Here is a 25,389-nt window from a genome sequence, read left to right as displayed (position 1 = left end):
GCACTGGAACCAAGCAGAGATCTTGAATCGTAGAATGTACATCAGACATAGACCCTTTGACCAAATGAGCCGCATGTGTGAAGCTGAGAACAGTAATCCTTTCATTACTCAGCACAGGTTGGTTTTTGCTTTAACTAATCTTCTGGAGTGCACATTTGCTATCATTTGACCCTGACACTTGTCTTTCCAGGCACAGCATTGGTGGTAGTCTACCTCATCATCATGGCCATGTATTACTTTGCTCCATCTCGAAGCATGTGCTGAGGGTGCTTTCAGCGAATAGTTTGTCGTTTTGGACAGTTTGATTGAATAACTCTATCATGGTTATCAACAGCCAAGAATTCTTCGCAAGCATCGTCATTTTCTGCTACTGTCTAACTGTACTCAGATCAGCATTAAGTTGATGTAAGGATTCCCGCACGTACTTAAGCGACTGACAGATGCCATTTGCAGTCAAGCTGTGGTATTATCATCCAGTCTGGGTTTCAGTAACAATCTTCGTGTTTGGTTTGGAGAGGAGAATTTGGGAAAACTACTTTTCATTCTTTTATGGGAGGTTCTGTTTTGGAAGATCCCCAGTGAAGTCTGAGAACTCTAAACTACCCTAGCTAACAATTCCTGGTTGTGATTCCATTGGCTGCTATTTGATCTAGATGTAATTTCCTGTTATTTTTTGTGAGATGTAAATGTGTATACTAATAACTTGATTTAAAAACAATTTGAGGAAATTTGCATTTCTTAAATAACTTGCTCTACAATTGAAGGACTATAAGTAGCCAAATGTATTTATATAAGTAAACTCAAGTTTATTTAAAGTAAAATTTGTATCTCTATTAACAACTGAAGTTTAACACTTTATTTACAGGCACCTAAGCTAAAACCTTCTGGAACGTCTATTGCAATGATTCTCGCTATTCCTGGGTTTAGACCATGAGCCCGAGGAACAGAATTACACGCTTCTGCCCATCGAATCTGTGCCACCATTTGATCATGGCTGATCTATTTCCCTTTCAACCCGTTTTCCTGCCTTCTTCCCATAACCTTTCATGTCCTGACTTATCAAGAACCTGTCAACCACACCCAGTGACATGGCCTCCACAGTTGCCTGTGACAAATTCCAGAGTCATCACCCGCTGGTTAAAGAAATTCCTCCAGCTCTGTTCCAAATAGACATCCTTCTATTGAGGCTGTATCCTCTGATCCTAGACTCACCTACCACAGGAAACATCTTCTGTATTCACTCTATCTAGGCCTTTCACCATTTGATAGGTTTCAATGAGATTGGCCCTCATTCTTCTGAATTCCACCCCGTACAGGCCTAGAGCCATGAAACCCTCCTCATATGCTAAGCCTTTCATTCCCAGAATCATTTTTGTGAATCCCCTTTGAAACCTCTCCAATGTCAACACATCTTTTTTAAGACAAGGGGCCCAAAAGTGCTCACAATACTCTGTGAGGCCTCACCAGTGCCTTATACATCCTCAGCATTACATCTTTGCTTTTCTATTCTTGTCCTCTCCAAACAAATACTAACTTTGCATTTGCCTTCCTCTCCACTGACACAAAGTGCAAATTAACCTTTATGAATCCTGCACAAGGACTCCCAAGTCTCTTCACAGCTCAGATCTTTGAATTTTCTCCCCATTTAGAAAATAGTCTATGCTTTTATTCCTTCTCCCAAAGTGCATAACCATACACTATTCCATCTCGGGAAACAATTTTACAGCAGCTTAATTATTAACAGACATTTAAGCATTGTGCCTAGATTCACAATATCACCTCCCAAATATTTGATGCACTGTATGAATCTCCAACTCAATGCTTTGCAACTCCGTGGTAGAGAGATCACATTTTGTGCAATTGGTGGTGATTTTCTCCAGTTAATTGGCCAAGTACTGGTACTGAATATGCATGTGGAGATGAGATGTGGATGGGGTTTTGCTAGTTTTAAGTTATTTTTACATCCTGCTCTGAAGATGGTAATTCAACATTTCTAAGTGGGTGTTGGGACTTTGCATCCAAATCTGCATGCATTCAAATCTGCAGCATCCGATGACCCTATGATCTATCTCGGAAGCAGACATCAGACTTTTAAGGGGGTGAACCCTTGCAAGGCAGCAAGGCCCAATGGTGTAAATTTCAGCCAAAACTGGTTGATTGTAGCTGGTGCACTTACTTTATCTAAATAAAAAAGCCAAGCTGATCCTACAGAGACATGGCATAACACTCAACATGGCTGCCTTTGAGCATTCAGAAGGCAATTATTTTGTTGAAGTCAAAATTCAGCCCATGAAGAGTGATGTGCTGTAGTAATTTCACTGTTCCTTGTATTTAAAGTTTACCATTAAATCATAATTTTAATATGCATAAGGCATGGTAAGTACTGATCACCACAGTCAGCTTAGGCATCATTGTCTTTAGAGTTGCTAAGGTATATTCATAAACACTGCTTCACTAAAAATTTGAGGACAATCTAAGGAGTGAAAGATTTGGTCCTCAAGGTTAGCCATCTAAATTGCCAATGCCAGTTTAGTTTATTTGCACTGCTTTGCGGTATCCTATAGACACATTTAAAATTGTACAGAAGTCTGCACCATGTAAATTAACCAATTCAGCACGAGGTTATTCAAAACAGAACTAGAAACTTCTGGAACAAAGGTAGAACCCTTAAGTTCAAGACCTTACACCACACCAGGACATTAACCTGAAGATTCAAAATAGAAGATGATTTATATCATGAAGTGGATTACATTAGTGAAACAGGATGAGAAAGCTAGCTTGTCATTTAAATTATACAAGGAACATCAAGTTTAAATGAAAAAAATTACAATTAGACAGCTATTGATACAATGTATATTTCTACTATTCAAGTCAAATCAGTAACTGCCACACTTTATCTCTCCACCTCATTCCCAGTATGATCCAAGTTTACTTTGCTTCAAGTGAAGATAGCAATAATTAGCAAAATTGCTCAAGTACTGAAAACACTCTTGTACTCACAACTACAAGAACAGTTTGCCTTGAAGTTGTAATGATCAATAAAATTCTGAACTCATCCAGACCAACTGAATAGTCTGACATAGCCATCTCTTTCCAGGTGACCTGTCCCATTTCCCACGTACCTGTAGTCTTACAGGTCACATACAATACTTTAAATGTAGTGATAAACACTTAATTAATTCAATCATGCTTTATTAAATTTTACAAAAGGGAAAAGAAAACCTTAGATTTAAAAAAATTAAATCTGGTCATCTAAGCAATTTAAAAAAGGAACAAATCCACATTTTGATCCCTTCATTTTTAAAATGAGTTTCTTGAGTAAAGCCTGACACAGCTCAGCTCAACTTCGAGCAAGAGCTTAAAATTCCAAGTGTTCATTAAATCTCTGCACCTTTCAGGGATGCCAATTGCTTCAAGACTAAAGCAGGAAGAGTTCAAAACATTCAGAAAACAACAGATTTAAAGCAAGTCAAAAACAAAACAGGGTGAAGATTGTGGTGGGAAAGGAAAAGGTAGATATCCAAGTTCAAGACAGAAATATTTGACATATGCAGGTCTGACAGCAATTGAAATTAGAATTAAAAATAACACCTGCCAAAATGCAGTGCACATAGGAGGGAAACGCAGCCATCACCAATAAATAACTAATAAATAACTGGGCTGAAATTTTAGGACTTTTAAGCAAAGTCCGCTCAGGGGCAGGGTGTCCTGCCTCTGAAAAACGGAGTAACCATGGGGCAAGGACAAGTTTAAAATCAACATTTTAAAACAAGTTCCCCTTGGGTTGAGGAAGAGAGAAAATTGGGATCAGTCAGTGGCACTTGATGCAGAAGTGACAGGATGTTTAGAAATAACAGGCATCCAACACTTATGGCAGATAAGGCCTTGAGGAGTATTCTTTCCAGCAGCTTCCTCCAACATCACCCACATTGCAGAAGGGCCTCCCTCCATCCCTTTACCAGCAATCACTTAAGTCTCTCCACAAGTCCTTGTGTGAGTCCGAAATTGAGAAGCTGTGTAGTGGAGAACTGTGTTAACTGCGGGAGGCTCTTCAGTAACCTCTCCCAACAAAGTTCAAACAGGCTGGGCACCACTAGCCAGATTTTATAGAGCGAATCAGTCCGCTTGTTCTCATGAATGTTGACCACTCCACCATGTACATACATACAGCCAGCCTGCAAGACAATGATAAGACTGTTAAATCTTACAAAGAAAAAAAATTCCTACAGCATCACCTCAGGGATGTCTGTGCGCATTTTCACTGCTGCAAGATTTTTATCTAGTTCCCTTTTCATCGCTGGTGTCAGAGGAATGTACTCTGTCCACTTACTCCAACCTTGCCAGTTTAAAGACAGGCAGAGTTTGTGGCCTGTAGATTGAAACAATGATTAGGGTCAGATTAGTGCAGACAGAAATTCAAGAGCAATTCATTCCAGAAGAGAGGAGAACGAATGGTTATATATTGTCAAAGTTAGGCTAGAAATATCCTGCAGTAAACAGGGCTGGACCTGCTTTTTTGGAACCTCATGTGGATAGGGTGGTGAAAAAAGCTTTTGGTATGCTGGCCTTTATAAATCAGAGCATTGAGTATTGGAGTTGGGATGTAATGTTTAAATTGTATAAGGCATTGGTAAGGCCAAATTTGGAGTATTGTGTACAGTTCTGGTCACTGAATTATAGGAAAGATGTCAATAAAATTGAGAGAGTACAGAGGAGATTTACTAAAATGTTGCCTGAGTTTCATCTCCTAAGTTACAGAGAAAGGTTGAACAAGTTGGGTCTTTATTCTTTGGAGCATAGAAGGTTGAGGGGGAACTTGATAGAGGTATTTAAAATTATGTGGGGTATAGATAGAGTTGACGTGGATAGGCTTTTTCCATTGAGAGTGGGGGAGATTCAAACAAGAGGACATGAGTTGAGAGTTAAAGGACAAAAGTTTAGGGGTAACATGAGGGGGAACAACTTTACACAGAGAGTGGTAGCTGTGTGGAATGAGTGGTTGAGGCAAGTTCGATGTTGTCGTTTAAAGTTAAATTGGGCAGCTATATGGACAGGAAAGGAATGGAGGGTTATGGGCTGAGTGCAGGTCGGTGGGACTAGGTGAGAGTAAGAGCTTGGCACGGACTAGAAGGGCCGAGATGGCCTGTTTCCGTGCTGTAATTGTTAATATGGTTACTTTTGGAAATGGCCTGAATGATGCTAGAATTCATGCAGACATTGGAATTTTTCACAATGACCTCTTGCAAAATGGATTTAAAGTCATTGAGGGAAAATGGACCTCAATGTTTCTTAACTTAGTGCAGTATTACAAACGGCAGTGAATGATAGTAGGAAGCTAAGATGTTAACTTTCTTTTTACAGAGGTATCTACACCTGTCGAGTATTCCAGTAATTTGTCTTTGTTGTAGTAAAATGCATTTGATTAGGATCACCTGCACATCACAGGCTCCTAATTTTGTAGCTATCTGCAGCTGTGGGTGTGCAAGTCATTCCAAAGCAAAATATGAGATCTTAAGGTTAAACTTAACAAGTTAATGAACCTCAACTACAATGACCCATGTTCAACAGGCAAAATAAGGTTCCAATTACTATTTTACATCAGTGACACCCACAGGATAGTGGAAGGGATGGGTGTTGGTGGTGTTTAAACCCAACTCAAGCCTAGGTAATGCCACCTGTAATACAGTTGGTATGAAAGCTTATTTACTCACCGGGGTGACTGCTGCAGTGTGAAAGTAAGCTGGCTCAGGCATTTCTGCAGGCAGTTTAACCCATTGGAAATTTTGTAAACTGAGCTTCCACAGGTCCCCTAGTATCACCTCACCATTATATCCACCACAGACATACACATCTGTAAAAATTGATCAAATTAAGCTCATCTACTAAATGCCAAATCAATAACCCAATAACATGAAAGAAAAATTGAATTTTATACATGTCTAGGTCAATACTCAGCTTCAGACAACACAACTATAGGCAGTGTGGCTCCCAATCTCTCCGTGGGCAAGCATTTTGCAGATAGTGACCACCACTCCCTGACGTTTAGCATAGACCTGGAAGCCTTGGACAGGGACAGAAGCATACAGAATGGGAAAGTATTTAATTGGGAAGAGTGAACTATGATTCTATTAGGCAGGAACATGGGAGCATAAATTGGGAACAGATGTTCACAGGAAAGTGTACAACAAATGTGGAGGCTATTCAGGGAGCACTTGCATGAGGTTCTAGATAGCTTTGTCCCACTGAGGCGGGGAAAGGATAGCAGGAGGGAGGACCCACAATTGATGAGAAGTGGAACATCGAGTCAAGAGAAAGGAGGAAGTATAGTTAAGGTTTAGGAAGCAGGAATCATATAGGATCTTCAGACAACCAGGGAAGAACTCAGCAAGCTGGAAGAGGACATGATAAGGCCTTGGTGAGCAGGATTAAGGGAAACTGCCAAGGCATTCTATACCCATGTGAAGAACAGGATGATGATTGGATTGAGGGTGGGACCAATCAGGGATAAAAGAGGAAACTTGCCTGGAGGAGGAGGTGGTAGGGGAGGTCCTTAATGAATATTTTGCTTCACTATTCACCAGTGAGAGGGACCTTGACGAATCTGAGGTCAGCATGGTACAGGCTAATACGCTGGAACATGTTAACGTTAAGGAAGAGGAGGTGTTGGAACTTTTGAATTTGGATAGACAAGTTCCTGGAGTCAGACAGGATATACTCCAGGTTACTATGGGAAGCGAGGGAAGAGACTGCTGCACTTTTGGGTAATGATTTTGCATCCCCACTGGCCACAAGGGTAGTGCCAGAAGATTGGAGGGTAGCAAATGTTACTCCTTTGTTCAAAATCATAGGGATTATCCTGGAAATTATAGACCAGTGAGCTTTAGAGTGGTAGGCAAACTATTCTCAGAGACACAATCTCAACATTTGGAGAAGTATCATCTGATTAGGGACAGCGGAGGCTCTGTGAGGGCCAGGTCGTGCCTCACGAACCTGATTAAGGATAGTGAGGGCTCTGTAGTGACAATCCAATTGATGAAGGTAGAGCGGTGGATGTAGTGTATATGGATTTTAGTAAGGTGTTCGACAAGGTTCCCCATGGTAGGCTCATTCAGAAAGTAAGGAGGCATGGGATTTGGGGAAACTTGGCTGCATGCATTCAGAATTTACTTGCCCACAGTAGGCAGAAGTGGAAGTAGATCGAGTGCATTCTGTCTAGGGGTTTGTGACTAATGTTCCACAAGAATCTGTTCTGGGAGCCATGCTCTTTGTGAATTTTATAAATGACTTAAATGAGGAAGTGGGAAGGTGGGTTAATAAGTTTGCATATGACATGAAGGTTGGTAGAGCTGTGGATAATGTAGAAGATTGCCGAGGGTTACAAAGGGACATTGACAGGATACACAGATGAGCTGAGAAGTGGCAATGGAGTTCAATTTGAAGAAGCGTGAAGTGACTCATTTTGGAAAGTTTATCTTGAAGGTGGTTAATGACAGAATTCATAGCAGGGTCCATTGATCCCTCAAAGTTGCTGCACAAGTTTATACGGTGGTGAGAAGACATAGGGATTGTTGGCCTTCATCAGTTGGGAATTAAGTTCAAGAGTCACATGGTAATGTTGTAGCGCTATTGGTCATCTCATTATAGGAATAATGTGGAAGCTTTAGAGGGGATTTTCCAGGATGCTGCTTGGATTAGAGAGCAAGTCTCGTGACGAAAGATTGAGTGAGGTAGGGCTTTTCTCTTTGAATTGGAGGATGATGAAAGGTGACTTGATAAAGATGTATAAGCTGATAAAAAGCATAGTTAGGGTGGACATACAGCACTTTTCTCCCTCAGAGCAGCAATGACTAATATGAGGAGGCATAATTTTAAGGTGACTGGAGGAAAAGTGTGGACAGCGGCGGCGGGGGGGGAATATCAAAGGAAGTTATTTTTGAAATATAGACAGAGAATGGTAAGTGCGTGGAACACACTGCCAGGGTGATGGTAGATGCTGATACCTTATGGACATTTAAGAGACTCTTAGATAAGCACATGGATGACAGAAAAATGGAGAGTCATGTGAGTGGAAGGATTAGATTTGATCTCCGATTCAGTTGGAAGGTTAGCACAACATCGTGAGCCAAAGGGCCTGAATTCTGCTGTACTGTTCAATGTACAGAGCACATTCCTATAAACTGATCAGTGTTTTAGTCATGCTGACAAGAACAAATGTTGGCCTCAATTCTTACATCATCCCTGCATTTCTTAACTATCAAATGGAGTTCTTTACACCACTGAAGTTCAGACAAGGTTTCAATTTGACTTCCCAGCTGAAACTTAGCACCTCTGATAATATTGGACTTCCTTAGTAATACAATAGACATCTGAACCCATGATCTGTTGACTAAGCCACAAAAAAATAGCTTTCTTTTGAAAACTCAGAAGGTTTTAAATGTAACAGTTATTCAGGAAAGGAGTGAGACACAAAGCAAGGAGCTACAGACCAGTTAAGCTAAACACCTAGCATTGGAAAACATGGAGAGAGGATTGTTGAATTGAGAGAAAATACTAGGCTGCCACTTACCATGTCCTATTTGTACACAGCTATGACATCTTCTAGCTGCCGGGAAACCTACAGTTTAAAAACAAACCTGGTTACATATATATAATAAATAAGTAACGGATGGGGTACAAGGGAGAGGAGGGGCATTAACGGAAGTTAGAGAAGTCAATGTTCATGCCATCAGGTTGGAGGCTACCCAGACGGAATATAAGGTGTTGTTCCTCCAACCTGAGTGTGGCTTCATTTTGACAGTAGAGGAGGCCGTGGATAGACATGTCAGAATGGGAACGGGACGTGGAATTAAAATGTGTGGCCACTGGGAGATCCTGCTTTCTCTGGCGGACAGAGCGTAGGTGTTCAGCGAAACGGTCTCCCAGTCTGCGCTGGGTCTCGCCAATATATAGAAGACCGCATCGGGAGCACCGGCCACAGTATATCACCCCAGCCGACTCACAGGTGAAGTGTCGCCTCACCTCACCTGGAAGGACTGTCTGGGGCCCTGAGTGGTAGTGAGGGAGGAAATGTAAGGGCATGTGTAGCACTTGTTCCGCTTACAAGGATAACTGCCAGGAGGGCGATAGGTGGGGAGGGATGGGGGGGGGGGACGAATGGACAAGGGAGTCGCGTAGGGAGCGATCCCTGCGGAAAGCGGGGGGGGGGGGTGGGAGGGAAAGATGTGCTTGGTGGTGGGATCCCGTTGGAGGTGGCGGAAGTTACGGAGAATTATATGTTGGACCTGGAGGCTGGTGGGGTGGTAGGTGAGGACCAGGGGAACCCTATCCAGCTCTTGGCTCCATCCCACCTCCTCCTATCTTCTCCTATCATTTTGGATCTCCCCACCCCCCCCCTTTCAAATCTCTTACTAGCTCTTCTTTCAGTTAGTCCTGACGAAGGGTCTCGGCCCGAAATGTCAACTGTACCTCTTCCTAGAGATGCTGCCTGGCCTGCTGCGTTCACCAGCAACTTTTATGTGTGTTGCTTGAAATTCCAGCATCTGCAGATTTCCTTGTGTTGGCGTTTTCAATAATCTTCTAGGTTTTACTCTTAATGTCTGCCTCTGTGGCTCAATGTCTGTTTTTGAAAATATGTAACTTGCACTAAAGGGTCGGCACAGGAGTGTAGTGCACAATATTTTACAGAACCAGTGACCCGGGTTCAATACCTGCCACTGCCTGTATGTTCTCCTTGTGACCACATGGGTTTCCTCCCACAGTCCAAAGATGTATGGGTGAGTAGGTTAATTGGTCGTTGTAAATTGTCCTGTGATTCTGCTGGGTTAAATTGGGGGATTGCTGGGTGGTGCGGCTCGTGAGGCCTACTCAGTGATGTATGTCAGTAAATAATTAAAGCAGCTGATCTTACTATATGGTTTCAAACACATTTTAAACTGATCATTTAAAGGGAATTGATCCCATAAGCAAATTTACCCTCTCACTGTGCCCGTGTTCCAACACAGTTTGAGATATAGTGTCACTTGGGCAGTGTTCAGCATCTGTATCAACTGAAAACCAAACAGTGAATGGGATGTTTGGGTCAGAGGTGGGGAGTGGTGGAAAATTAGCAGGAGAAGGACAGAAAACTTGAAAAAGCAAACCTAAAAAGCCCTTAAAAGTGTACCAGCTTTATTCCTGTTCTTCATCCTTTTTTTCTAATTATTTACAGTAGATTCCAAACTTGCCTGTTCGCTCCTGTGGTTTTGTTTGTATCTCCTCCCATGTATTAGTTTCCAAGTTATAGGCATGTATCTGAAAGTCAAATAAGCAGACAGTCTTAGAAGCATCTCTCCTCACAGCTACTTAATCTAGCATAGGTTCTGTCAGTTCCAATACCAGGTTTCTGTATACCAAGAAGATTATTTGATCCATTGAGCTCTTTCAGCAAATTCTGGCAGCCTAGCATCCAAGTGCACTGAACTCTCCTGCTATTCACTCTGAAAAGCAATTTTATCCTGTATTCTACATCTATCGCCATATACATATCCGATTTCCATGCTCATTGGGTGACTTCTGATTGTTGTTTCTACTTTCTCATCTGTTAGTATTTGATTTTGTTTGTGATAGTTCTAAAACTTATGAAAACACAGTGATCCACAGAACCACAAAGACAAGTCACAACATGCATCTAATGCTATCCCCTTCTCGCAATTCCTCCATCTCCGCCGCATCTGCTCTCAGGATGAGGCTTTTCATTCCAGGACAAAGGAGACGTCTTCCTTTTTTAAAGAAAGGGGCTTCCCTTCCTCCACCATCAACTCTGCTCTCAAACCCATCTCTCCCATTTCACGCACATCTGCTCTCACCCCATTCTCCCGCCACCCCACTAGGGATAGGGTTCCCCTTGTCCTCACCTACCACCCCACCAGCCTCCGGGTCCATCATATTATTCTCCGTAACTTCCGCCACCTCCAATGGGATCCCACCACTAAGCACATCTTTCCTACCCCAGCCTTCTGCTTTCCGCAGGGATCACTCCCTACACGACTCCCTTGTCCATTTGTCCCCACCAATCTCCCTTCCGGCACTTATCCTTGTAAGCAGAGCAAGTGCTACACATGCCCTTACACTTCCTCCCTCACCACCATTCAGGGCCCCAGACAGTCCTTCCAGGTGATGCGATACTTCACCTGTGAGTCGGCTGGGGTGATAGGCGGCGGCCGGTACTCTCGATGCAGTCTCCTATATATTGGCGAGACCCGATGCAGGCTGGGAGACAGTTTCACTGAACACCTACGCTCTGTCCGCCAGAGAAAGCAGGGTCTCCCAGTGGCCACACATTTTAATTCAACGTCCCATTCCCATTCTGATATGTCTATCCACGGCCTCCTCTACTGTCAAGATGAAGCCACACTCAGGTTGGAGGAACAACACCTTATATTCCATCTGGGTAGCCTCCAACCTGATGGCATGAACATTGATTTCTCTAACTTCCGTTAATGCCCCTCCTCCCCTGCTTACCCCATCCCTTATTTATTTATTATTATTTTTTTCCCTTTTTATCCCTCTCTTTTTTCTCCCTCTGTCCCTCTCACTATAACTCCTTGCCTGCTCTCCATCTTCCTCTGGGCTCCCCTCCCCCTTTCTTTCTCCCTAGGTCTCCCATTCCATGATCCTCTCCCTTCTCCAGCCCTTGTATCCCTTTTCCCAATCAACTTTCCAGCTCTTGGCTCCATCCCTCCCCCTCCTGTCTTCTCCTATCATTTTGGATCTCCCCCTCCCCCTCCCACTTTCAAATCTCTTATTCTCTCTTCTTTCAGTTAGTCCTGATGAAGGGTCTCAGACCGAAACGTCGACTGTACCTCTTCCTAGAGATGCTGCCTAGCCTGCTGCGTTCCACGAGCATTTTGTGTGTGATGCATCTAATTACTGATTCCCAGGTCTAATTACTGATTCCCAGGTATTCATTTGGCATTTCTTCCAGCCTAACTCTAGCCTCTGGAATGATATAAGCATCACCCCACTGCTGCCCGATTCTGGCATGGGGGATTCAGTTCCAGATTTTGTTATTAGTTTAATATTGATCCTGGAATGATTCAAGTGGAACTTCCCCTATACATCCTAATCCCCACCATTTACTTTTGAATAGTGATCAATACACCTAGCTAGACCTATCAGACAACATTCTCTGCAAAATGTATATATTTATTACAACAAAATAGCTAGTGAGAACAATCTTTTTTTGTAACCCTACAATTTCTTTTCCCCCATCTGCTTCCATACTCAACTTAACACACCCCAACACCACCCAGGACTGACTTATGGCCGATATCTCCTACCTTATTTAGTGGATAAGTTGTCCATGATGTTCCACCACCCAGGATATATATCCTCTGTCCATCGTGTGCAATTTCATGTCGGTACCTGAAAACATAAATTGTTCCAAACATATTTATTTGGCTGCACTTCCAAGGCCTTGAAACATTCCTAATTTACTTTCCTATCTCCAAAAGACTTTTGCATCTTCTTCCATTAAACTCTGGTGACTGTCCTTTCATCCACACTCTCAGTCAACACTCAAGGTCCTGCCCTTCCTCCTTCAATTCCTAGGAACATTACTTTATGCTTTGTCTCCTCAACCATCTCAAATCTTCTTTCTGATTGGGTCACTTGCCTTAAGACAGGAACACATATCCAATCTAACACATCCAGGGAGTGCTGCACTCTTGGAGTTGTGTGCTTTCAGATGAAGACACAAGGAGAAACAACTTGTGCTCTTGAAGTCTCTCCAGATAACTAGTTGTTCATTGCTAGTGGATCTCTACAGCATCATCCAGGTCTTTCTTAAAATCTGGTGCCTTGAAGTGAACAAAATGCCAAAGGCTCAACGTGACTTCCTTGCTTTCTCTTCAATAGTAAAACGCAAGGATCCTTTTTGCTTTATAAACATGTTCTGCCACAGAGTCATACTGTATGCTTCTGGATCTATTTTTGCACCTATTTAAACTTCCCAACACTAAACTTTATTTGCCATGTGCCAATCTATTTCACAACCTGTCAATGTCCTACCAAAGTCTGTTACATTTCCAAATTTGCTGTCATCTGCAAGCTTCAAGAATGGCTTGCATTCCCAGAGCTTGTACAGTGGAGTAACAAATAATACTAGTGAGTGGCTGAGTCAAATAAAAGAATGCAAATCTTTAGCCAGATCCACAGTATTTTCTGATCCCTCTGGATCTGTGGTACAAATAGGGGAACTGGTTTCATCCTCTCGAGATTAGGATCAGAGAACAAGAGAATACAACCACTACAGCAAGGTTGAAGGTACAAAAAGGAGTAAGTGATTGCCGAGTTCTCAGTTTGAAGCTTACCCAAGCATTCTTGATATGTCAATGGTTCCTAATGGCACTACAGAACTAGAATCAGAATCTAGTTTATTATCACCGATACCTGTTGTGACATTTATTGTTTTATGGCAGCAATACAGTGCAAGACAAAAAAAAAATCACAAGTTTCAATAAAAATAAAATAAGCAAGTAGTGCAAAAATAGAGGGTTAATGTTCATGGACTACTCAGAAATCTGATAGCAGAGTGTGGGTTTTCAGGCTCCTGTACCTCCTCCCTGATGGTAGTAATGAGAAGAGGTTTGTTCGAGATGGTGAGGATCCTTCATGATGGATGCAGCCTTCTGTGGGCATTGCCTTTTGGAGATGTCCTGCATGGTGGGGAGAGTCATGCCTGTGAGGGAGCTGGCGGAGATTACAACCCTCTGCAGCCTCTTTTGTTCTTGTACATTGGAGCTTCCATAATACCAAACAGTAGTGTAACCAGTCAGAATGCTCTCCACAGTACATCTGTGGAAATTTGCTAGAGTCTTTGTAGATGTACCAAATTTTCTCTAACTCTGAATAAAGTATAGCTCCTGCCGCACTTTCTTCATGATTGCATCAATATGTTGGGCCCAGAATGGATCCTCTGCGATGTTGATGCCCAGGAACTTGAAGGTGCTCAACCCTTCTCTACTGCTGACCCCTCAATGAGAACTTGTGTCTGTTCTTCTGACTTCCCCTTCCTGAAGTCCACAATCAATTCTTAGTCTTATTGATTTGGAGTGCAAAGTTGTTGTCACACCACTCAACCAACAGATCTCTCTCACTCCTGTACGCTTCATTGCCATCTGAGATTCTGCCAACGACAGTGGTGTCATCAGCAAATTTATAGATGGTTCTTGAGCTGTCAGGAGTGTAGAGAGAGTAGAGCAGTAAGCGAAGCACATATCCTTGAGATATGGTATGCCCGAGGAGATATTATCAGTGATCTGCACCGACTGTGGTCTCCCAATGAAGAAGTCAAGGTCCCAGTTGCAGAGGAAGGTACAGAGGCTTGCTGATTAGTATTGAGGGGATGTTGGTATTGAATGCTCTGTAATCAATAAACAGCAGCCCGGCGTAGCTTTCCTGTTGTCCCAGTGGTCCAAGAATGAATGGAAAGCCAGTGAGAATGTAAGCACTGTAAACCTGTTGCGGTGGTACCCACATTACAGTGGGTCCAGGACCTTGTTCAGCCACAAGTTAATTACAGCCATGACCAACCTCTCAAAGCTCTTCAACACAGTAGCTGAGGCAGCTCTTCCTGTTCTACTTGGGCACTGGTATGATTGATGGCCTTTTGAAGCAAGTGGGATCTGTCAGCTGTAGTAGTGAGAGATTGAAGATGTCCTTGAACGTTCCAGCCATAGGTTGGCATAGGTTTTCAGTACCCTGCAAGGTACACCATCAGGGTCCAATGCCTTGCGAGGGTTCACCCTCTGACGTCAGCCTCCAAGACAGATGATAGGGTAACCTGATACCAAGAGGATTTGCACTGATATAGTTTTATTCTCCCTTTCAAAGTATGATAAATGATGTTGAGATCAGGGAGTGAAGCATCACAGCTATATATGCTGCTAGGTTTCACCTTACAGGAAGTAACAGCATATAAACCCTCTCTCTAACTTCATATAGAATTGCCTCTGCGCGCCAGTGATGGTCTTCTGTAAATCATAACTGGACTTCCAGAGTTCTGGATCATTGGTCTTGAGCACCTCAGCAGGCTGTGAATCTCCTTGTTCATCCGCGGCTTCTGGTTTGGGCACATCCAGTATGTTACTGAAGGCAGATAATCATCCTGTAGATCTTGATAAAATGGTGATGACTGTGCCATATTTATTCAGATCTGAAGATCAATCCCTGAATATGGTCCAGTCTACCAATTCACAGGAGGCCCGTAAGTGCCCCTCCACATTCCTTGACCACATTCTTAATGGTCCTCACCACTAGTGTGTGGTCCTCAGTCTCTGGCACACTCCTGGCAAACAGGCAAAGAGCGGGCATAGGATGGCACAGTAGCTGTTGTTGACAATGGTGTAATAGTAATCAAGTGTTAGCTTCTCTGGTTCCACAAGGTGACTTGTTAAGACTTTTTCAAGCTGGCCTGGTTGAAGTCCCCCACAATGTTCAGGAAGCATCAAGGTGTGCTGTCTTGGTAATGTTGATTATGGTACCCAGCTCCTCTACAGCCAGCGTAACATCAGCTGGGGGTGGCTGTTCAACGCAACCAGGATGATGGCAGAAAACTCACTCAGCAGATAGAACAAACGAGACTTGACGACCAGATGTTCCAGGTTAGGGAAGCAGGCCTGAGACAGAACCACCACAATGAGTTAATCATGAAGTAGACACTGCCATCTCTGCCTTTACCTGGCATCACGGTCCAATCCATGATGTGGAAGATGATGAAGCCTTCGGGCTGGAATGCTGGGGTGAGTCACGTCTCTATGTGCAGAGTACACAACAGTCCCTGATCCCTCTGTTTCTGTAATCTTAGTCTGAAGTCTTCAATTTTATTTTCCCTAAGATCCACACTTGTCAGGAAGCTTGTAAGGAGCATGGGCTATAGGGCCCTACATTTCAGCTTTACTTCAGGTCCAGCCCAACAGCCTAACTTGCTAAAACAATGGAGAGGAAGCTTCCAGCAGCTACACTCACTCACTGGATCGCCTGCAGTCTGGAATCTGTGGATTTTTTTTTAAACGGGTAAGTGTTAAGTTAAATATGGTAATAAAAGGGTTAAATTGATCTTGGAGCAGGTTAAAAGGTTGACGCAACATCGTGGGGCAAAAAGGCCTGTAGTGTTCTATGTCCTAACCAAAAAGGGACTATCAGACCAGCACCTACCTGGTGCAGAATTATTCACATCAGTACACTCAAGGCCTCTTAGCAAACTTGTACGGGGCAGGGCACAAGCACAAGGTTGAAAGAATGTGAAATAAAATTAAAATGAATAAGCAGCATCTATTCTATTTAATAAAGTAGCAAGTATGAAATGTTAGACTCAATTTATTGTTTTTTTTAAATATAGAAGACTCCTCATTCATATATAGTTTAGTGTGTACTCTTATCTCACTCTGAAAATCATTTGTCACGTGCAAACTACCAGATAGATACTTCATTGTGGATTGCAAATCAAATCATGAAAGAACTCTGCTGTAAGCACAAAAATCAGGCAGGAGGGCATTTACACCCTAATAGGTCACTCCTGATTGATGTCACCATCATCTAATAACTAAACTCATGCAATGATGCATCACAACTTGGTATGGCAACTCCTTTGCCCATGACCACAAGAAACTGCAGAGAGTTGTGGACACATTTCAGTATGTCACAGAAACCATTCTCCCTTCCACTGACTGCCACTGACTTCTCACTGCTCAGTAAAGCCACCAACTTATCAAAGACCCCACCCATCCCAGACAGTCTTTCTTCCCCCCCACCCCTCCCATCAGGCAAAAGATACAAAAGTCTGAAAGCACAGACCACAGGCTCAAGGACAGTTCTAAATAGTGCCTAGTACGATAAGATCGACTTTTTACCTTAAAACCTACCTCATTATGAACATAGCTATCATTTGTCTACCTATATTAGAATTTCTCTAACATTTTATTTCTGCAATCTAGTGCCTTACCTTGTATTACTCCAGTACACTGTTGTAATGAATTGTATGCAAGACAATTTTGCACTGTACCTCAGAACACGAGAATAATAAACTAATTTAACCATATTTGTTAATTCATCGTCCTCTCTTTAAAGAGAGATAACCAAAATGATTATAATTGTACTCAAACCCAACAACATCAGAAGTCTTGGGAGTTACAGGATCTTGACTAGAAAATGTTCCACAGTTGCTCACCTTTCTTCTGGTAAGTCACTAGGAGGGTTATGTGGTTTTAGTTGTATCCATTCTCGGGCTCTAAGGTCTAATCGGTGCAAGTCTGTGTTGTAAACATAACCAGTTGTTCCACCAAATATATACAAGTAACCATTTATGATCACCATTGCCTGTAAATTAAGAGCAAAGAGAAAGGTGAACAGCTAAGACAATTCTCCAAACGGTTTTATGGACATCTTACAGCTCTAGCTAACCAGTCTCAAAGTCGTGATATTTTGTACTTCTCTATTTGAATTAAACAAAACTGGCAGTCTGCACAAGCTGCCTGTTAACAATCTTAGGGCACTCTGGCAGCACAGTGGTAAGCGTGACACTATTACAGCGTGAGGCATCAGAGTTCTGGCGTCATCCATTAGAAAGTTAGTACGTTCTTCCCGTCAGCGCATGGGTTTCCGCTGGGTTCTCTGGGTTCCTCCCACATTCCAAAGACAAGCCGCTTAATAGGTTAATTGCTCATTGTAAATGATCCTGTAACTAGGGTTGCTGGGCAGTGGCCAGGAGGGCCTGTTCTGCTCTGTATGTGGAAGTACATGCATACTGCAAGCATTGATGGGTAAAGTGTAAATCAGAATGCCAAGAGCTGCTCTGTGAAGCAGCTCCCAAGACGAGTTGGCAAGTAAATGCCCTACTGCAGAGGAGATCAGGTAGACTTGTATTGTTCTGTGCCACAAGTTTTCGACATGTTCTTTTTAAATTTTTTTTTCCTCTCACTGATACATTCCGATCTGCATCACTGAATAGCAGACATTAAGACAGACAGAATACCACACATCAACTTCCTTACTCTGAAATCTGACAAATCACTTGATAGTGAAATGATAGACTTTTTCTTTGATAAAGAACAAAGAACTGCTCCAAATGTTTGGCCAACTTCTATAATTAAAGCAGGGTGCTGGAAATGGTGAGGAAGAGAAAGAGCATGCACATTAAATGCAAATCACGTCCACTTCAGAGCTCTCATGCACAGTAAATTGCTACTAATACTAGCTGGCCTCCATATCATCGCAGACCTTAGGCTGGGCAGGACCATTAGAAAAGTAATGGGACTGGAGTAGTTATTTTTATTCATTTAGAGATACAGTGTGGAACAGGCCTTTCCCATCCAATGAGCTGCACTGTCCAACAGCCCACCTATTTCACCCCAGCCTAATCACAGGTCAATTTACAATCACCAATTAACCTACTAACCAGCTTGTCTTTACATTATGGGAGAAGATCCACTTGACCATCTATTTAACCCCAGCCTAATCACAGGTCAATTTACAATCACCAATTAACCTACTAACCAGCTTGTCGTTACATTGTGGGAGAAAACCCACTTGGTCATGGGGAGAACATACACCCTCCTTACAGACGGCACTGAAATGCCCCGAGCTATAATAGCATCACACTAACTGCTACACTGCCCTATGCTGACATAGCTCAGAGCTCATGTAAAAAAATTACAATTTAGTTTCATTTTCAGATTTCCATTACAAATTTTCAAGTCCATAAACAATGGAATCTATCACAGGGCCTAGGCACTGGAACAGTAGTTCTCTCCCACCATAGTCCCATCCCCAAATTCCAGGTAGTACTGGTAAGCAGACGAGAGATAAAAATTTTCCTCTATTAGTAACGATGAGAGCACCTAACTAGACTCTGTGGTATGGTGGGATGTAGCATACCAACTAAACAATACGATGATGCTGGGGATGGTTATGTGTGCAACCAGAGACTGGCTTTCTGCCTACTTTAATGGGAGCCAAGCTAGATGGATAGAGGATTTAATGAACAAGTGTTTGGAAAACAGCAAATCAAAAAAGGATAAAGTAGTCTGTTCAAAGCAGTTATTTGATGAGCACAGCATAAAAAAAATCACACACATAACAGGTTATGCTTCTAAAATCCTCAGTAATTCTGGCTGTATTTCACTGTGGGGAATTAAAAGCCTGGCTGTCACATTTAGACTAGGTAAAACTCAGCAGTATTATTCACTGTACACTCTAGACACCAAATTTTGAATAAGTTAGAGGAAAGAGAAAGCACCATAATTTGTATGGTTATAAAATATGGTGATAAGAAAATCTTCTTTATTCATCTGAGGCCAAACTATTGATTAAAACCCTAAGATTATGAGTGGCAATGAGGACAAGATGCAAGTTTCTTAGACAGAGTGAGAAAGGAAACCCCTTTTAACTGATGAGGGAGGATCCCTTTTGAAAAGTGAGAGGAAAGAATGAATGCTTATTGTGTCAATGCTCATTCAATGGCAGAGGATCACTGACCTGCCCATAGATGGGATTGGGTTTCTCCCCTCGACAGTTAAGCAGTGCCCATCGTTTGTAGTTAATGTTGCACACATGTACATCATTCCCACTGCTCTCGCCAAAGGGGACGCCAGTGCCTCCAAACACCAACAGATTATTACCATGTAAAACAACTGTAACAAATACAATATAAACATTGCTAATTTTAGTATTCATCAAAAACTGGACATGACTTTGCAAATTTATGAAACCCTTATTCTGTAACTACCAACAGAGAGCCTACTCAAAGGCGATCTGTACCTAACCCATTAAAAAAAAGTAATAGAAAGCCTGCTGATCAGATAGAAAAGAAAGATATACTTGTTTTGAAGCATTCATATATCAGGGATAACCAACTATGCTAACCTCTCTCATCAGGATAGGCATTATTGAAACTTTCAAAACTACCACTTCACATGCACAATGTGCAGCAAGAAACTGCACTCACTCAGATCACATTGTTTCTATCTTTTTCCTGCTCACAGTTTAGAAACAATGAGATTACTGGGTTATCATACCCCATGGTATTGTTTATACAATAATAAACACTCAGTCACAACTTTATTACGTACACCTGCTCATTAATGCAAACATTTACTCAGACAATCATGTGGCAGCAACTCGATGCATAAAAGCACACAGGGTCAGTTGTTGTTCAGAATAGGGAAGTAGTGTGATCTAAGTGACTTTGATCATGGAATGATTGTTGGTGCCGGACCAGGTGGTTTTAATAGAAACTGCTGATCTCCTGGGACTCGCACACACAACAGTCTGTAGAGTTTACAGAAAATGGTGCGAAAAACAAAAAAAATCCAGAGAGTGGCAGTTCTGTGGGCAAAAACTCCTTGTTAATGAGAGAGGTCACAGGAAAACAGCCAGATTGGGTCAGGCTGACAGGAAGGCAACAGTAACTCAGATAACCATATGTTACAGCAGTGGTGTCCAGAAAAGTACCTCTGAATGCGCAACATGTCAAAACTTGAAGCAGATGAGCTACAGCAGAAGAGCCCACTGGGCTCCACTCATGTATCTAATAAAGCAGCCACCGAGTGTACAGTATATACTCAGAGAGGACAAGAAACAGACTGAATAACAGCTTGACTGCAAGGATGAAACATCTATTGAAAATAACAAAGAAAACAGGGATGAATGTCAAGATCATATATTAATGAATTAGATACAACAGGTCAAACACTGAATTGCATGGAATAGTTGCCACAAAAAAAAAAGGACAAACAAGAGATTGCAATTTGGAAAAAATAAATTTGTCAGAAGCCAAGTAATGAGTGTACAAATACAAACATCATTAAACTCAAAACAGAACAGTAAGTGGGGGGGGGGGGAGGAAGCAAACCAAGCAGAAGAATTGGATCTGGGTTGGATTGGGTGTTTGTATAATGACCCAGATTTGATTAGGGTGCTTAAGGTAAAGGAAACCTCAGGAGCCGGTGACCATAATATAATAGAATTAGCCTACAGTTTAAGGAGGAGAAGCTAAAATTCAGTTGTAATAGTATTATACTGGAATAAAAGGAATTACAGAGACATGAGAGAGGAGCTTGCCAAAGTTGATTGGAAGGGCACACTAGCAGGGATGATGGCAAAGATTGGAGTTCCTGGAGCAAATTGGAAGGCACAAAAAGATAAAGATGAAGAAGTATTCTAAAGGAAGGATGAGGCATCCTTGGCTGACAAGGGAAGACAGCATAAAAGCAAAAGGGTATATAATACAGCAAAAATTAGTGGGAAGGAAGAGGATTGGGAAGCTTTTAAAAGCCAACGGAAAGTAACAAAGAAGCCATAAAGAGAGAAAAGATGAAAATTGAAGGCAAGTTAGCCAATAAAAGAAGATACCAAAAAAAAATTCAGACATATAAAGAATAAAAGGCAGATGAAAGTGGATATCACACGACTGGAAAATAATACGAGAGATGTAGCAATGAGAGACAAAGAAATGGCATATAAACTTAAGTATTTTGTGTCAGTCTTCACTGTGGAAGACACTAGCAGAATGCCAGATATTAAAGAATGTCAGGGGGCAGAAGTGAGTGCTGTTGCTATTACTAAGGAGAAGGTGCTTGGGAAGCTGACAGGTCTGAAGGTAGATAAGTCACTTGGACTAGGGTTCTAAAAGTAGCTGAAGAGATTGAGGAGGCATTAGTAATGATCTTTCAAGAATCTCTGGATTCTGGAATGGTTCCGGAAGACTGGAAAATTGCAAATGTCTCTCCACTCTTTTGGAAAACAGGGAGGCAGAAGAAAGGAAATTATAGACCAGTTAATCTGATTTCAGTGGTTGGAAAGATGTTGGAGTCCATTACAGTATTAAGGATAAGGTTTTAGGGTACTTGGAGGCAAATGACAAAAATCAGCCACAGTCAGCATTGTTTCCTAAGGGGGAATCTTGCCTGACAAATCTGTTGAAATTCTTTGAAGAAATAACAGGTAGGATAGACAAAGGACAGTCAGTCGATGTTGATTTGGATTTTCAAAAGGCCTTTGACAAAGTGCCATACTTGAAGCTGCTTAACAAGAGCCCATGGTATTACAGGAAAGATACTAGTATGGATAGAAGATTGGCTGACTGGCAGGACGCAAAGAGTCGTAATAAGGGGCCCTTTTCTGGTTGGCTGCCAGTGACTAGTGGTGTGCTGTAGGAGTCGGTGTTGGGACCACTTCTTTTCACGTTCTATGTCAATGATTTGGATGAAGGAATTGATGCGTTTGTGTCCAAGTTTGCAGGTGGAGGGGCAAGTAGTGTTGAGGAAGCAGGGTGTCTGCAGAAGGACTTAGATTAGGGGAATGGGTAGAGAAGTGGTATATGGAATATAGTGTAGGTAAGTGCAATGTCATGCCTTTGGTAGAAAGAATAAAAGGTGTGGACTATTTTCTAATTGTGGAGAAAATTAAAAGCGCAAAGGGGCTTGGTAGTCCTCATGCAGGATTCCCTAAAATGTAACCTGCAGGTTGAGTTGGTGGCAAGGAAGACAAATGCAATGTTAGCATTCATTTTGAGAGGAATAGAATATATAGAATATATATAGCAAGGATGTATTGCTGAGGCTTTATAAGGCCTCATTGCTGAGGCTTGATCAGACAGCATTTGGTGTATTATGAACAGTTTTGGGCCCCTTATCAAAGAAAGGATGTGCTGGCATTAGAGAGGGTCCAGAGGAAGTTCACAAGAATGATCCCAGGAATGAAAGGGTTAACATACAAGGAGTGTTTGATGGCTCTGGGACTGCAGCTGCTGGAGCTTAGAAGAAAAGGGAGGATCTCACTGAAGCCTATCAAATATTGAAAAATCCAGATGGTTTCCAAAAGTGGGGGGGAATCTTGGACTAGAGGGCACAGCCTCAGAATAGAAGGACATCCACTCAGAAAAAAGATGAGGACAACTTTCTTTAGCCAGAGGGTGGTGAATCTGCGGAATTCATTGCCACAGATGGCTATGCAGGCCAAGTCACTTGATATATTTAAGGTTAATAGGTTCTTGATTAATCAGGGTGAAGGTTATGGGATGAAGGCAGGAAAATGGGGTTGAGAGGGATAATAAATCAGCCGTGATGGAAAGGCAGAGTAGACTTGATGGGCCAAATGGCCTAATTCTGCTCCCATGTCTTAAGCTCTTAGGAATTCAGTTCTACAAAGAAAGACTGGAATATTAAAAAAAAGTCCATGAAACTAATAGTCAAGCTTTGCTTGGACCTCCTTTGAAGTAGCAGGCAGTGTTTTGGTTGTCACATTATAACAGGATATTTGGAGACATCAGACAGAGCAACACACAAAATGCAAGTGGAACTGCGCAAGTCAGGCAGCATCTATGGAGGGGAATAAAAAGTCATCATCAGGACTGGAAAGGAAGGGGACAGAAGCCAGAATAAGGTGGTTGACAGAAAGGGAGAAATACAAGTTGGAAGCTGATAGGCGAGCCCAGGTGAGGGGGGGGGAGGGGATGAAGCAAGAAGCTGGGAGGGAATAGGTGGAAGAGGTACAGGGCTGATAAAGGAATCTAATGGGAAAAAAAAGGACACAGGTAATCAGAGGGAGGTGATGAGCAGGTAAGGAGAAGGGGTGAGAGAGTATTCAAAATGGGGAAAGGAGAGGAGAGGGGAGGGGAGTAATTACTGAAAGATTTCCAGCATCTGCAGGATCTCGTATTTATGATTTGGAGACAGTAAAAGTGGATAGAAAAATAATTTACAAGGACAGCAGAAATGCAAATGTATAACTTTGCAACAATCAAATCCCTGAGCACATCTCCTCTAAATAGCAACCTTTTAAATATTTAAGAATTTTAATTAAGAGGGCACTACATTTCCACTTGCGGAAGAAGCAAAATTAACAGCCGTCAATATATTGCCACTAAAAATCAAATATATTTAGAAAATGGAATGTAAACGGCCCAATATCACAGGCAGGTAGCACAGGTGCATTTGCAATGAGACTAAATAACTGTGGGAGAAAACAATGAAAGGTTACCTGCACAGAGTTAGACAAGGATGTTGCAAGGTTGTTCTATTGCAGCCTAAACACAACTGCCTTTGCTCCTGAATCCATAAAATTTTATCTCCAAAGACGAGCAACCCTACCCCTCTCACTTCCCAATCTTTTTATGCCTTTTACAAACTATCATTGGCTATTCAATGTCTAACACTCTTTGCCAATGAATCTACACTCAAGGTATTTACTTCCAATCTTCAACACTGACACAAAAAACGGTGAGCAGAAGTCAAGTCGCTTTTTATTGTTATTTCGACCATAAACTGCTGGTACAGTACACAGTAAAAACAAAACAACGTTCCTCCAGGACCATGGTGCTACATGAAACAACACAAAACTATACTAGACTACAGACCTACACAGGACTACATAAAGTGCACAAAACAGTGCAGGACAGTAGAATAAATAATAATAAACAAGAAAATAGGCAAATTGTCTTGCCTATTGTCAACAAGACAAATTGTTTTCCTGAGATATCAGCAGTAATTAAAATGTCATGCAATAGGATTCAAATTTTATGTTCTGCAGTCTATAGAGGTTTTCCTCATTGTTGGTGTACTACAGAAATTACTGAAACTTTGAGCACAGCTTAAGATTCTCAATTTCTTGAGCCCATCCTCGTCCTGCTGATGTTTTTAATTCCACAACTGCAAATTTGAATACAGCATAGAAGTTTGACCTGCAAAGATCTGTTCATTAAATCCAAGTCATTTTATTTTACTAAATAACACCACTACTTGTATCTCACACATAGCAGTGTTCAAAAAGACCATTCAGCCCATTCTTTCCTACTTTAATCAAAAGGGAAAACTGCTGGAAACAAGCAGCACTTGTGGAGAAAGTATGAAACAGGCTGATGACAACTAGAAAGGTTGGCATTTCAAGACTGCTAGCTCTTCAAATCTTTTAGTCCATTTATTGTCCTCTATAAAGGGGGAAAAGGAGTAGAAGAGTTGGCAGTCGAAAGATTGAGAAGTGAAGGTGTGGGGGAGGTGTGGCCTTCTGTCTTTGGAGACAAGACATACAAAGCCAAGGCAGTTATGGGAAGTCATACTGTAGACTGTAGTGTTTAGGCTGAACCTAAGCAACTTTACATCGTTTTCATCCAAGTAACCTTCCACTGTTTTCTCCCATATAGCTATTTAGTCTCACTTCAAATGCGTCAAGTCATTTAGCTGCCATTGAAGGGTATCAGTTCCAGTGACAGGAAATTCCACACTGAAGCTACTTAAAGAGCCTGCCAGAGGCGGGACATGAGGGTCACGGCTCCTGCACTCCACATTTCATAAGCAAAGATATAAATGCTCAATGGATGGCAAAGACATGCCAGACAACAGCAAACAAATCCTAAAT

At 42.0% G+C, this 25,389-nt stretch overlaps 2 protein-coding genes across 5 annotated transcripts in view; one reads left to right on the top strand and one right to left on the bottom strand.

Moving 5' to 3' along the window:
• Positions 1 to 2,225, top strand: part of cax1 (cation/H+ exchanger protein 1) — a 68,371-nt gene extending 66,146 nt beyond the window's left edge. For 2 of the 3 annotated variants that reach the window (XM_072241589.1, XM_072241586.1), the window contains one exon: positions 191 to 2,224. In XM_072241589.1, the coding sequence (XP_072097690.1) occupies positions 191 to 264 (74 nt within the window). In that variant the 3' untranslated portion in view covers positions 265 to 2,224. Of the gene's footprint in view, positions 1 to 190 lie in introns of all 3 variants that reach the window. The other variant, XM_072241588.1, reaches the window with a different exon arrangement.
• Positions 808 to 25,389, bottom strand: part of klhdc10 (kelch domain containing 10) — a 52,649-nt gene continuing 28,067 nt past the window's right edge. For both annotated transcript variants that reach the window (XM_072241590.1, XM_072241591.1), the window contains 7 exons: positions 19,513 to 19,667; positions 17,207 to 17,355; positions 12,318 to 12,402; positions 10,224 to 10,290; positions 8,567 to 8,614; positions 5,712 to 5,851; positions 808 to 4,175 (listed from right to left, as the gene is read on the bottom strand). In XM_072241590.1, the coding sequence (XP_072097691.1) occupies positions 3,966 to 4,175; positions 5,712 to 5,851; positions 8,567 to 8,614; positions 10,224 to 10,290; positions 12,318 to 12,402; positions 17,207 to 17,355; positions 19,513 to 19,667 (854 nt within the window). In that variant the 3' untranslated portion in view covers positions 808 to 3,965. The remainder of the gene's footprint in view (positions 4,176 to 5,711; positions 5,852 to 8,566; positions 8,615 to 10,223; positions 10,291 to 12,317; positions 12,403 to 17,206; positions 17,356 to 19,512; positions 19,668 to 25,389) is intronic.

The sequence above is a fragment of the Mobula birostris genome, chromosome 23 (genome assembly GCF_030028105.1).
Source record: "Mobula birostris isolate sMobBir1 chromosome 23, sMobBir1.hap1, whole genome shotgun sequence".
Taxonomy (NCBI): domain Eukaryota; kingdom Metazoa; phylum Chordata; class Chondrichthyes; order Myliobatiformes; family Myliobatidae; genus Mobula; species Mobula birostris.
This window is presented reverse-complemented; position numbering and strand designations above follow the sequence as displayed.